At 41.4% G+C, this 14,405-nt stretch overlaps 1 protein-coding gene across 1 annotated transcript in view; it reads right to left on the bottom strand.

Annotated features, from left to right (window-relative positions):
- The window catches only part of THEMIS (thymocyte selection associated), a 72,792-nt gene extending 62,058 nt beyond the window's left edge, over positions 1–10,734 (bottom strand). The window contains exon 1 of the mRNA XM_051792157.1: positions 10,235–10,734. Within this exon, the coding sequence (XP_051648117.1) occupies positions 10,235–10,658 (424 nt within the window). The 5' untranslated portion in view covers positions 10,659–10,734. The remainder of the gene's footprint in view (positions 1–10,234) is intronic.
- Between the last annotated feature and the right edge of the window lie 3,671 nt (positions 10,735–14,405).

Genomic DNA, 14,405 nt, shown 5'->3' with positions numbered 1-14,405 from the left:
ATTAAAAAAAAATTAAAAATGAAAATCTGCCAGCCACACACAGACTCAATTTTGGGGGTGCAATTGCACATGCAGTATTGATTGTAATTACATATTTGTCTGCAACTGGATTGCTTTGGCCCTGATTTTAGCCCTTGCTTGGCAGTTTGCCTGGAACAATACAATGTAGATTATATTCAGACAAGAAAAATGTTACCTAGGCATTTCCAGCAAATATTTGTGCTGATAAAAGGGAGAGAGGGAAACTGCACAGCTTTCAAAAGGGATAATAAAAGTTCTTTTTTCCTGCAAAAGCCATCATAACTAATCTTAAAACATTATGAAAATTCCCCCCTGTGTTACAATGTGACCCTGCAAGATTTTACTTCAGCTGTGTGATGTGGACCCCATCACACAATATCTCTAAAAATAAAATTAAAATGGACCTTTTAGTACATCGATTTGTTGTTGCACAACAATAACTTCATTTTTCCCACTCAAGTCACAAAGAAAATGTAACACTTTGAGAATGTAAATCAAGCAACCTAAAGAACAGAATCTTTTGATTTGAGAAAGATGTGTGCATAATAATCCAAAAAACCCTCCCAACATTTTAGCAGAACCCACAATAAAGCAGCTTATTTACAGTGATCAAATAATGCCCCTGAAGGCTGTAATTAAAGAGCTCATTGCCTTTGAAATCACCTTTTATGGAACGTTACTTTGTTCAATAAAAAACACATTTATACCCTTTCATAAACTCATCTCTAGTTGACAATCTATGTTAGCAACCACTGTGATCACATAAAAGAAACCACCACAACTGGTTCAATATCTTTTTCCTCCATCTTTCCTAAAATGTTAAGCAACCACATCACCATCCTCCCTAAAATGAGCCCTTTATTTGATTTATTTCTTGTTATAGGTACAAGAAGAATATTTCTGTATTAAAACCAATAATATAAAATATAAATACAGTGAATGCCTGACACGGAGAATGTCATTCTTCATGTCAGGACATGTGACAGTACCACTGAGAGAAATATTTTATAATATGATGTAAAACAGTAAAATATCTCAGTAATATGTCCCTTTTTCTTCCCAGCAGCTTAGAGCTCCATTCGGTGACTGCTCTCAGAATGAACGCTTCACTGATGCTGATAGGAAGTATGGCTCAAAATCAGGCCCATGACTAAACAGCAACAATACATCACTTGGATGTAACGCTCTTTCATCACATACCTCTGGGTAGTTTAGCAGGGAGGGCCAGGGAGAGCAATGCAAGCAAAACAAAAGGCTTGACTAAGGCGGCACAGAGGATTATTCAGCAGGGCTGAAGCTCAAGCCCAGGCTGGTTGACTCCCAGTCTCAGTCTGTCTGCTACAGGGTGCTGCTAAGCACTTCCAAGTATCCCCTGTTCTTTTTTCCTTTTTTCTTCCTTTTTTTTTTTTTTTTAAACAAAGACCAAGCTTTTTTTCTTAACAAAACCCAGTAACTTGGGAGGCCAAACACTAGGCATTGACTCCCTAGCCCCATGAGTTTCAATCCTTGAAGGAAAAAATTCTCCCTTTCATCTCTCAGTAGCACTTACTGAATTCATTGCAGCTGGCAGGCTGAGCAGTCTTTGAAAGAAGATCCAAAGAACTGAGAACCTGGCTGCTTAGCAGGGAGATGAAAGATCTCCCTACATCTCCTGAAAGAGTAGAACTTTGTCCCCATGTCCTTTTCCCAGTGCTCCTTTCTCCACTATTAAGTTGTCATCAGTTGCCCATATGGGTGCTGTCTTTCCTGATCAGAGGTGACTGTTTCAGGGGCTGGTGAAATTGTTCTGCTTTCACATAAAGGCTCAATCTCCTGGTGCAGCCATTCAGCCAGCATTACAATAGCCTGCTTTCCCCTACGATGTCGCTCAGCTGAAATCACAGTTTTATTAAGGCAGCTGAAGGCTCCCAAAGTAATATGAAGGGCATAATGTATCTATAATTAGTGTAAATAAAAAAAAAAATCATTCTTTACGGGTATTTTTTGACAGCTAGCCAATTGTTCAGAGTTTATGCTCTATGGCAAGAAAAGAGATCTATTTTAAAGTTGTGGGAAGGAGAGTTTTGCTTGATAATTTTAATCATTTTATACTCTGATTAAGCAGAGGAAAAGCAAACAATTCCTGATGGTGAATTAGTTGTTTGGTTTTTTTTTTTTTCCCCCAGTGAAATACCTCCTGAGCACCAAAGATGCTCATCAGCATGCTGGATTTTCTCCACTAAGCTCAAATAAACTACCATCTTGCAGGGAAGAGACTGAAAAGCATATGCACAAGTCAGGCAAAGAAGGAAGCATGCCTCAGCTTCTCTCTAACTCCAGGCTGTGAGAGTGGCTGCAAATAGTATAATTATGGCTTTTATCCACCCTTCTCTTCCTACTCTCAGAAGGTGTCCCCAGGGAGAGTGGGTGAGTCCAGCTCTCCCGTGCCCACATGGTATTCCAGAGTCCAAAGGATAGCAGCAGTCGTGAAGGCAGTGTGAATTTGAGTGGAAGACCCTTTGTCAAGCGACAGAGCAACCTACTGGGCTTTCTAACAGCTCTCCTCTCTTTAACATGTTCTATGCAACAAAAACTTTCAGGTTTGGTCATTTTGGGACACAAATCCTCCAAAAGGCTCTATGCAAAAATGCATGTTATCTTGATCATACCTTCTTAGGCTGCAAAGGGTCTGATTTTTGCCAGCATGAAACCATCAAAAAACAAAAGCTGTAAGATTTATCTTTTGCCATATAATGTCAAACTTTAAATGTCAAATGCTTTAAGTCATTTCAATCATAAAGAACTTTTTTAAAAAATTACTTCAGCAGTTTATAATTTATTCCAGATAGGTTTATGGCCTTTTTTTTTTTTATAAATACTTTCTTATGATTTTCATCTATCCAGAGGAGTCATGCTCTGCATGTGGCACTGGAGCTTTATTGTCTGCAACATCCACTATAATGGAAAGAGCAAGGGAAACCACACCGCACAATGCAGTATCTTTCACCTTTTATTTGGGTTTACCCACATGAGTTGAAAATACTGCAGCAATGAAGAGAATTCCCAAACTTGCTTTTGAACAGCATTTGCCACTGCTTTATAAAGCTGTTCATGATTTATTTAATTTTATTAATTTTCTTTGCAGAAAAACTACTTAGAATTAAAGTATGTTTATTGACGTGTATGTTTAACAGAAAAACTATGTTTTGTTGGACTAGGATTAAGAAGGTTGCTTAAGTTAAACTGCAGGTTCAGGTCAGAGTGTTGAGCACTTCACAGGTGCAGGCCAGAACTGGAAACAATTTTAAGCATCTTCCCCTACTGAGATCACAGCACTCTTCCCCTTGTGCCATTACCATGTGTCCAAGAGAGCTAACCAGAAACAGTGGACCTGGACAAATGCCATGTTCCTTCATGAAAAGACCACCTGGTACTTGAAGGAAAAATTACCCCAGGAAAGCCCTGTAACTCAGAAAGAATGTGTGGTCATGGGCTTGTGTATCATGAGATGTTTATCTCAGGATCTTCCCTCCTATGTTATTTAATATAGTTGTCCCATTATCTTCCCAGAGCCTGAGTTTATGAAAATTGTCTTGATATTTTTATAGGCTTTTTATAGGTTCATGGGAAGGGAAATAGGGCTCCTCCTTCTGCAGACTTCCTCCTCACATCCCTTGGAGGCTCAAGTGCAATGACAGCTGGAGAGCCCTCTTTGTTAGAGGAAACTAACATTGAGGGAGCTTTAGCAAGCCAAGACAAGAGGTTGACCCCTCCATTGAGACAAACAAGGCAATTTGGGTATTCTGCCTACCTCCTGTGCTATCCACAGGGAGGCTCAAAGCTGAATGTAATGGAAAAAAAATCCCTACAAAAGAAATCCTTGAAACAGTTTCATCCTGAGTGAAGCTACCCAGGGTCAGATTTTTCTCACTGTGTCTGAATGAGTCATGCCATTTAGGGTAGTAGTATGAATAAAGTGAGCAATATTTGACCCATAAAAGTCAGAGTTTGTTCTCACATTGCATTCACTGAAGGACATTTTCTTTCTTGTTTAGAATAAAACCTGCTTTTGAAGCAGCTTGAACAAGTGCAGGAGAGTTTTGGTGGTACATATTGATCGAGAAAATTTACCAACATGTTCTGACTACTGACCACAACAGAGAATCCAAACTATCTGTTACTCTGGCTGCACCTAGGGCTCTCGCTCCTAATTGCTCAATCAAGAGGAATGGAAACAACTGTGTTCAAGGGAAAACACCCTTCCATTTTTACAGACAGTTTGGCTTCTATCTCTGTAAAAAAAAAAAAAAAAAAAAAAAGAGACAAATTAGTAAGTGCAAACACTGTACCACAAATTTCACTGATTGCATGTGCAACTGAGGGTCCACCCTGTAAATGCACAGATTATTTTTAATGATACTCCACCTCTAAGAAATACAACCCTTATCTTCATCAAACCTGTCCATGTTTTAGCCTCTATTTTAAATTATCATGTTGCTTTTTGTAAGAAAAAGTAGCTTTATTAATCCTGAAGAGGCATCTTGCTTGTTTTATTCATACATGTTACAGACTGCATATCCTAGCCTTCATCAACTCATCAGCTTATCACACTTGACAAGGGAGTAGGATTTGTTCCCTCTAGGTTGACTAAGAAACAGTAAAAAAACATTCTATCCTATGTGATCATTTTCTGTTAGTGTTGAGAGTAATTTCTTGTCTAAATTAGGACTTGGGGCAGCTGAGACTTGATAGACAAGGATTCCCCTTATGTTCAGTTTGCCTAGCTACAGCTACAGGGTTAAGAAGACTTTTTGCAAAGAGTTCCAGCACTCTGTCTCTGCAGTTTCAATTTCACTCTCTCTGCATCTGTGACTGGGAAACAACACCTTTCCAGCATGCACTTCTGCAAGCCTTTCAGGGGAGTGATGATTCTGCTGGCCATCAACAAAGTGACTGTGGATACACAGTCAGCAAGAGGAACCGTGAGCCTGAGCACATTCATAGTCTTCATAGTTCACCAAAGTGACTTCTGAAATGGAACTATTCACATGGAGCAAAGAAGGAGAAAATCCCAAAGGGTTTTGTCTGGCATTGTTTCTCATGCAGCTGTCAGAGAGCATGAAGCAGCTGCCCAGAGGAGGGACCCTCGCCTGGCAATACTGAGCAGCTTTAGATCCCTTAGGTCGGGAAGGGCATTAACCAAGGATATATGTGTGACCCCACAGTTGCCTCTTCCCAACATTTTCTCCCCACACAGAGAGACCTGTAACTTTCCAGAACCCCAGAAAGCATAGAGCACCACAGCTACAGCATGCTGCTTCACTGCACACCCAGCCTGGAGAGGAGGAGGCTGGCTGCTGGCTTAGAATTCCCTTCTCCTCAGAGAAAGAGCAGGAAACATAGGCTTTCCCAATTTGTTTCACAGGTCCATTGAAAAGAGGGGATGTCCTGGAACTGCAATTTACACAACACACATGCTGCTTTCACATAGCTGAGCTGCAGAGCAGAGCTACTAACTCTCCCTGCACTCTGGCAAGTCTCAATCCCTGGAGGAATGGGAGAATACCATCACTGATGTGTGTATTTAGTTTAGGGGAATAAAAAAGAGACAATGTGGGATTTCTGTTTAGGTGGAGCAAGAATGGGAAGGCTGTGGGTAGGCTAACGACAGGAAACACCAAGAGAATAGGTGCCTTGAGCAGTTCTACATTTTTCACAATTAAAGTTTGACACTTTTTACTGTTCTGCCACTGGTGAAATTAAGCCTGCAGAATATTAAATTCAATTACCCATAAAATAATTATATCAGTATTAAAACAGACATAAATTTTGCGACATAAAGATGAAAGCCCACACTTGCATGCTATCTGTAAAAATCAGTGGTCAGACAGTACTTACCTCACTAAGTATCAATATTTACTAAAATGTTCACAGAAAGATAGTCGATCAATCAAATCATTTCCCAATGGAGTTTCAGCAGTTTAATTTTTTTAATAACATATTTTAATGAGCTATTAAATTGTCATGTACTTCAGTCTGCACTGTAGTTTTTTCTAATCAGTGCTGATTACCAAGGTATTTGTATCTGGCAGACTTGCTCTCGTTTTATAATCAGCCTTCCTATTCCCTTCAGAGATTCAACACTACAGTCCAGTTTCTGTAGCAATGACATTATGACTGCAGAGTCCAAAATTATTATCCTGACAGGCATCCCTGGCATTTGCAGAACTACCATCTCCTTTCACTTCGGTTTCTGTTTTCAAACCAGGGATGACAATAATTTTTCTACTTCTGTATGGTCTTTTGAGTATGATGAATGAAAAGCACTTTGGAAGAATTCAGGGCTATTACTAATACCCCATGTTCCTGACTCTGCACAGTGTTGGACAGTGGTAGGTGATGACTGTAGGTTGGGGCTCCGACTATGCTCCCACACACATGGCTGGTGGGAAAGGGGAATAGGAACATGAGAGTATGAACAACCTCCTCAGACCTTGGTATCCTGCCTAGAGGCAAACTGGTAAGGCTTTAAACAACTGCAAGGTCCAGGTGTAGCATGAAAACTAGTGACATCACCCCAAGGAAACCCTTCCCTCTGCTTCAGGCCAGGAACAGACATGTGAACAGGAACAGAACTTCCTCAGAAAGGTGTCTACTTCATAGTATTCACTACCAACAGCAGAAGTTCAATTGCCTATAGCTTTTCTAGCTGAAAGTATTCCGAATGGAAGCAGAGTCTATAAAGTCCTGTCCATTTGCAGTTTGGAGAACTAAAGTTAAATGCATAACATTTCACTACTATCAGCAGGAACATAATGTTTTATAGGCTAGTAAAGAGACTAATGGTAGAATGAGTGCACACAGCATACGTTTTCTACATACTCTCCATCAGGAATGGCAGCAGGCAGGCTTGGGTCTGAAAGCAGAGACCTAGATTGTACTTGGTATAACATGGATATAAAGGCAGAACGGATTATTTCGGAGATGCCACTTTGCCCAAGGCAAAAAAATTCACACTCTTTTCCTAGAACCTGACTTCGTAGTTTCCAAGTAAAGTACCTTACCACATGGAAAAAGATACATCCATCTTTACAAAGCACTATGCTTTCTTTATGCTTTCAGAGGTCCTGAAAATCTGTCAAGCACCACAAGGCTAATTTGCAATTTGTAAAATCATTAGACCTAAGTGTAGTGTGTAAAAAATGCTGCTTCCAGACAGAGTAAATGGAGAGTTTCAACCCTATAGCACACAAGCCACCACAGAACAGTAAATGAATCACTTTGCTGTCTTCTTATCGCATAGCTTGCTGGTAGCCTTCTTTGTTTGGCTGCTACAACTTTGATGTGACAGCTCTAATGGATTTAGTAGACTATTATTTATTCCATTAGCCATTCTGTGTACCTGGTTAAGCTGACATTAAGAAACTTTGCCCTTTTTTTCAGAGGTTGTAGAGAGAAGAATACATATTAATGTTTACATATATACAAATTATTGCTATTTTAAATTCTTCCACAGCAAAATTAATTGATCAGTTTCAAACAATCATACGCAATGCTTTAAAAATAGATCTTCTCCTTTACTATCTGCCTGTTGTGTTGAGAATGATTACAGATTCAGGAAATCCCACTCCATAAAACCACTCAGCTGACCAGGCTGACTGTGCAGCCCTTTGGGAGCTACTACAATCAATGCACAAATGCTCAGATTTGGTCCCTGCAACCATAGTAATAAACCCATCCAGGCTGATGGACCTGCCATTACCCGCACTGTGATTGCTGGTGTACCGCATGGGGTAAGAGAGATCAAAAAAGCTGTCACAGGGGTGGGGGAATCTGCCTGAGGAAGGGCTGAAGAATGGTTGCCCTAATGGAAGCTTGAAGTGCTCAAAGTAGTTCATTCTCCTGTTTAGCAATATAACAGGAGTGACTTCAGACTCTCTTTGAAGCACTACTCTTGCTTCAGAAAATGCAACATAAAACACAATGCAATCACAGAACTGTACACCCCTGCTGCCAGGTACGGAAAGGAGCAAAATATTCAGGAGAGATCTGACAGGGACAGAGAGCTCATGGAGGGAGCGAGAGGAAGAGAGGGCCTGGCCTGAGAAGATCTTTTGTAACCCTAGATCCTACAAACCTATCAGGCACCAAGTGTCTTGAGAATCTCAGACTTCCTCTGAAGCAAGGAAGAAGAGGAACCACCATAAGTGTGCTATGGGATATTGGTGTTCTAGGTACTTACAAGTATTCTTGGGATATGTTGACTGTGAGGGGAAGGAGCCAAGTAGAATGTCTGTATCAGTCTTGCATGTTGTATTAAGCAAGAGACACATGCACCTATGCTAGTGCTGCACCTACTCTGCAGGTGGAACATATATGAGTACAGCTGAGAAACCACCAGGAGCAGAGGACAGGAAGAGATGGTGTTGCTGAAGATCAAAAAAAGCATCAGAGCAGCACACTTCTTAATGCAAATATTCCCGGGTCTTTAGAGCACATACCACCCCCTCCCAAGGCTGTGCAGGCACTTTTACTATAGTCAGCTAATAGCTTTTTTGTCTCACATGTGAGAACACAGCTGCAGAATGGGCTGTGGGCTAAGTTGCCACTGGTTTTTCCTCCTCATGTAGAAGGGTTTACACAGTACATGGAAGCACAAATTGAAATACCCCAGCTACAAAGATTTACTGATATGAATTTTACCATCCATGAGCAGCAAGTTGGAACTCAGAAATATGCAGACAGCTGGGCTACTATCATTTTATCACTGCATTTTTTACATATATACACATATCTCACAATATTTTGTGTACACATATAATACATATATATGTACATGTACACATACATAGTTGTACATATATATACAAATTGTTTTCGTATCACTTATGTTTCCTAGGTGTGTGTAAAGGGACAAATATAGTGGCTACTCCAACTTAAGGATGCGATTTTCCCTTTTTTAATTTCAGTTCCACTCTTCATCACTTAGGTAGTAGCTTCCTTATCAGGAATTTAATTCAGTCCCAGCTATCAGACCAGTCTAAAACATAAAACTTGAACAGGCCACATAGCAAAGATCAGAAAAAGTGTATTTTCAAAAGTTCCTGGTATTTTTAGTTATGTGTATTTTCCAGAATGCCTTTTTGTATATTAATACTATTCATGTGTCCTAGGCAGTTTCCAGAGCAGCCAGAATGGGCAACTGGGACAACATGGACAGTTGTTGTTGACACTACCATCACAGACTCAGTATGCCCTTTTCCATTTTCTTTCTGCCCCAAAAGGCTGTTCTCATGGAGGGAATAATTGTCCACTCCAGCCACAGCTACTAATTGCTGTTCAGATGTTCCATGGCCACCTCCTGTCTCCTCCTACTAAGGACCAGCATGAGGATTTTTAGATTGGTGTAGAGACAGATATTGTGGATCCTGAAGTAGGTATTTGGCTGAAGCTGAATCAGACTTCAGCTCGTGTCATGAAACTCTCTCTGTTTTATTTAGCTGGAGCCCAAGTTTCCCCTTGCAGTGGCATGGCGGTAATTTTCTTTTCCTGGATTGATACATGAGCTTGACATGACTATTTCACTGTCATGGAACAAAGCCCATGCCCTGACCAAGATAAGGATTTTTCCTTCCAATGCAAGCCTCTTTACCACCTTTCCACTGTGTTTTGTATGCAAGCAGAGCCCAGCACTAAAAAAAACATAAAAAATATCTGCAGCAGGAAAACACAGTAAAATATGTCACCTGTGTTGCTCATACCCACCACTTCATATTATTGCACCACCTGAAGTATCGCCAAATGCAGGACAGAACTTGAGGATAACCTCACGGTCACTTTCCAGACTCCCTGAGCCAGAAAGCACCTCTTCATGGCAGCTCTAGAAGTGCAAGGTAGCTTTAATCAAATAAACTCTGTGAAGCGATTTGTAGTTGCTGGATTGATGGCTCTGTGTAAGAGCAAAGCAAATTCATGTCTCATTCCACTACTCTTTCCAGGATACAATGAGGACTAACTACATTTTCTTCTTCACTGCCAGTGAGAAGACCAAATGCACACCCTACCAAAGACATTTTCAAAGCCATTGATCAAACACTCATTCTTCAAAGTGAAAACTGGGAAACTGCTAGGAGACAACTCCATCAGCATCTTCCCTCTGCCTCCCCCACATTCTCGTCAGGAGGGGGGTCTGATGTCAAATACAAAGCCTTGACAGAAAGCACTCGATGCTCACCTTGGAAATAGACGCCTGATTGGATTTCGAGGACCCTGGGAAGGGCTCTGGGGTCCAGAGAATGAATGAAATTCTCCAGGGTAGAGGCCATGGTCCGCAGCAAGGCAGCATGTGGGTTTGGCACGTAAAGACCAGTGAAAAGCTTTCGAGGCAGTAACACTTGCAGCCTGGTGCATGCCGTGCTCGGGTACGCTGCGGGGCTCCCCGGCGGAGGGGAGGAGTGGCACGGTGAGGTACTTCTGCTTCCTTCCCTCTGTGGCTGCTTCCTCCCGTGGGTGCAGCGGGACTGGGGTGAGGCAACTGGTGGTCCCCTCACCCACACGCACCCAGAGTCCATGCCAGGCTGGGAGAAGGTGTGTGTGGGGGGTGTTGCTGTGGGTACTGGGCTTGGGAGGGGGCAGGACGATCTGCTACAAAACTTCATTTTGTCAGTGATGGTTATCGAACCTGTGAAAAGAAGATACTGAATATCAGCCCTGCCTAAAGTGGGAGAAAAACACCATGTCTGGGTGGGGTTTTGTTGTGGTTTATTTTTCCCCCTGGAGCATGGCAAAACAGTTTAGTGTTTGTTCACTTCAAAATTAAAAACAGCCTTTGAAGAAAAGAAATTAACCATTTTGTTGTCTTAAATATTTTGTCTGGATTTAAGACATACAAATAGAATACAAATGACTTCATCATGTAAATGGACATTAAGAGACAATGCTGTTATGCAAAATGGCCAACATTTTTTAATGCCACCAGCAATTTGTGGGAATTTGAATTTGAGATGCTGTAACTGGGAAAGGATTTTAAGGGACTACAGCCCAGTACCAAGGGAAAATCAGACTGCTTTGATGACAAACCCCCAGCACTGGTTTCAACTCTGCTATTCTGAGCTTGACGGAGCATCGTTATTGCTGGAGTACTCGTCTGAAGAACAAGGCCATAGTAAATAAGCAGCAGACTCAGGTCATGAGGAAGGCTGAAGTGACTGTGATTTCATGTTTCCTTACACTGTTCTCCTGTCTCCCTGAGAGGTCAGAGAAAGTAGAAAGCATGACATTGTGACAAAACAGTGAGCAAAATAATCGACTATTTATTTTCAAAAAGCTTATTAGCTTCATTTCACCAATATGTAATATTTTACAGGAGGCAATATTACTCACAAACTAAAAACTTCACATATTAAACTCCCAAATTCTAATTGTTGGTGCACAGGCCTTTGAGCTGCCATGCTAACTATGGAGTTTGAAGAGTTACTTACCTTGGTCTTAACAAATATTTCTCCAGAGAACATGAAATAGGTTTTCTAAGTGGGGAGCCTGCAGGTGCAGAGCAATAGCAGGACTTTGGATCTAGGAGTGACAGGTATTAGTAAAAGCCAAACTAGAGAACATGCACAGCACTCATCAACTATTTTAATACAACGATTCCTTATTCTCCCCTCCCAACAAAATGCATTTGAAATTAAACAAATATAATTGATTTGGTAAAGAGTTGGGAAAATCACATGCATTCAGTGGTAGTCAAAAGACCCATATTGTAAAAAACTGGTTCTTACAGGCACAAAGCATTGAAATGTATGAGTAGTTTCAGTTTTTTCAGTGGGACATCTTTATATGTTTAAAGATTATGTGCAATTCTAGGAAATCAAAGCCAATTTTCTTGGTACCAGCTCCCAAGGCTGTGAGGTATTGTGTCAGTGCCAGCAGCTGGACTTTATCCATAGACCAAAACAATGTGGACAGGTAAAGAACCCCTAAAGCTATTTCTACAGTTTGTCAATTCACTTGTATTTGGCTCTTCACTTTGATAAGACTGCCAGGAACAACACCACAAAAGAACATCTAACATGAATGGCAAGTGCACATACAAATTAATAAAGGCTTTCAAAATTGCTTGAATCCAACAGAGCAAATGTACAAACAGACATGGATTTCATACAAGAAAAATTCAACACAAAACCTGTTTTATGTTGGTGAATCCAGAAGTTGAGCAGTGTGAAGAAGGCAGCTGCAGCTCTGTGCTCTCATGGCCAACCAGAAGTATGTGTTCCCAATAGGCACAGACACTCACATAGACATATACAGCACCTATACACATAAGTACACACAGGAAAACCTAGACAGAAACCACAGCAAGCACCAACAGCCTCATCCTGTTCGCCTCTCTGGCTGATTGATGTACTAGTGGGAAATATATATATATATATATATATATATATATATATGCAGTGAGGATTCCTGCAGTAGATGGACTTAGGCACAGTCCACCCAGTAAATGGCCTCTGATCCTGCTGGGGCATGCAAGCAGCCCTCAAGGCTCAGAGCCTCATGCCTCAGTGGGGAGATGGTTCTCCTATGATGTGCCTGGAAGTACCGTGGAAATACCTCTGGGGTTCCCCCACCCATTGTTGTCCCTCTCTGTTCCTCTGTGTTGCAGAGACCAGCTTTTTATCATGTAACCTAACAAAACCAATCATCTTCGTTGCAATGAAGGAACTACATATGCACTTGTCTGAGATTCCAATTTAAATCAGGAATGCTACCCACTGGTCACATGTTATCAGAGGAGTGCCCATCTCTGCTAACACATAGACTGGTGAATGAGGACCACTGATCTGCTCTCCAAATATTCTGCAGGAGCTTTTTCCTGTTTGATGTGCAATGCCAAATGCAGAGGAAAATATTTTGCCATCTCCAAAACATCCTTGATCCCAGAGTGGAAAATCATCACATTATCATCATGGACTGCTGGTAATAAGGGACCATTTGGGGAGATTATTGTATTGCAGACTAAATTCTTAGGAGGATCTTGACTTAGAAAAGTTCCTTTTGCTTTGTCCAAGTTTCAATACTGAAGATTAGGACATGCTGCTGAAAAATGTGTATCTACTGTACTGAGAAGAGGCAATATCTGAGCCTATTCTTCCCATACCGAAAGAACAGAGATCACAAACCTCTCCTTACCACATCTTCATTTCTGAGTTATTGCATTCTTCCCAAAGAGCCTATTGGGACCTCAGTGCTACCTATGTCCTGTGTGAATCTGTAGGTAGCATTCAGCTTGGCCACTCCATCTCCTACTGCCAGCAATGGGGTGAAGGTCAAGTCAAGCACCCACACCTGCAAGAGCCAAAGTGACCGTGAGTCCTCATGCATCCATGGTGTTGGCAACTCCAGCTGCTCCGGAAGATGCACACAAACAGGGACCCACATCTCTCCATGTGGAAAACCCCCTACTTATCCTCCCAGAAGGTGGCCAAGAACTGTAGGGGAATGTACCTGAAAAATAATGATCAGATAAGTCAGAAGAATGGACACATAGGCAAAACAAAGGATTTTGAAAGCTATATCCAAGAATATTTTTCTACCTTCCTGGTGAATATTAATTTGGTTTAGTTACTGGTTTTCAGAAAGTCAATAAAATGTTCCAAGTTTCCAAATAAAATCAGTTCTGAGCCTGTGAAGGTTTGCAATATGTTTTAAGCTCAGACCATTCTCTAGATAAATGCAGCCATTAGTTGAGCTAGTTGAAAGTAAACTCTAAAACAATCCCATAAATATGAAACTAGGCATTATGTCAACAGAAAGATATGTCCCATTTATTGAGTTTATAAACATAAGGGAAATGTATTTGATACTTGATTTGGTAGAACTGTAATTCCAAAGAGGAAGATGCTTTATGGAAACTCAGAACAGCCAGGCCCTGGGAGGCCTTGGAATCCAGTTCATACTGAAGTTCCAGCATATCCAGCACAGCAGCACTCAGTGGTGGTGTGACTCTGTTCAGGCCATGATGGTCCACTGTCAGTCTCCACTCACCACTGGACTTACACACTGGCCATAAAGGACTATGAAAGGGTGAACAAGTCTTGCTGGCAACTCCCTGGCTCTCCAGTTCACAAATCATCTCATGGATGGGGTCACAGAGTCCCAGTTGGTGCGGTATTGCTGATGGTGCACTGTTGAGGTAGCAGTCAGTACCTGTTGTTCTTCAGACCTCAGCAGTCCCACAGCAGAAGGGTCCTCTGAGAGACCAGGCAACGTATTCAACTGTCTAAGTTCCCCTGTCTCTAAAGCAGCTATCCCAAAAGCCCTTTTGGGTCCCTGAAATACCCTTTCTTGAGGTAATCTATGCCAAGGATGCACAGGGCTTCTGGGTCAGTCATAATGGGGTGTTTCTGCCA

Source organism: Manacus candei, unplaced genomic scaffold (genome assembly GCF_025592945.1).
Source record: "Manacus candei isolate 608988 ecotype Guabito, Panama unplaced genomic scaffold, ASM2559294v1 h1tg000034l, whole genome shotgun sequence".
NCBI classification, from domain to species: Eukaryota; Metazoa; Chordata; class Aves; order Passeriformes; family Pipridae; genus Manacus; species Manacus candei.
Note: the sequence above shows the minus strand (reverse complement) of the source record. Positions and strands in the feature narration are given on the sequence as shown.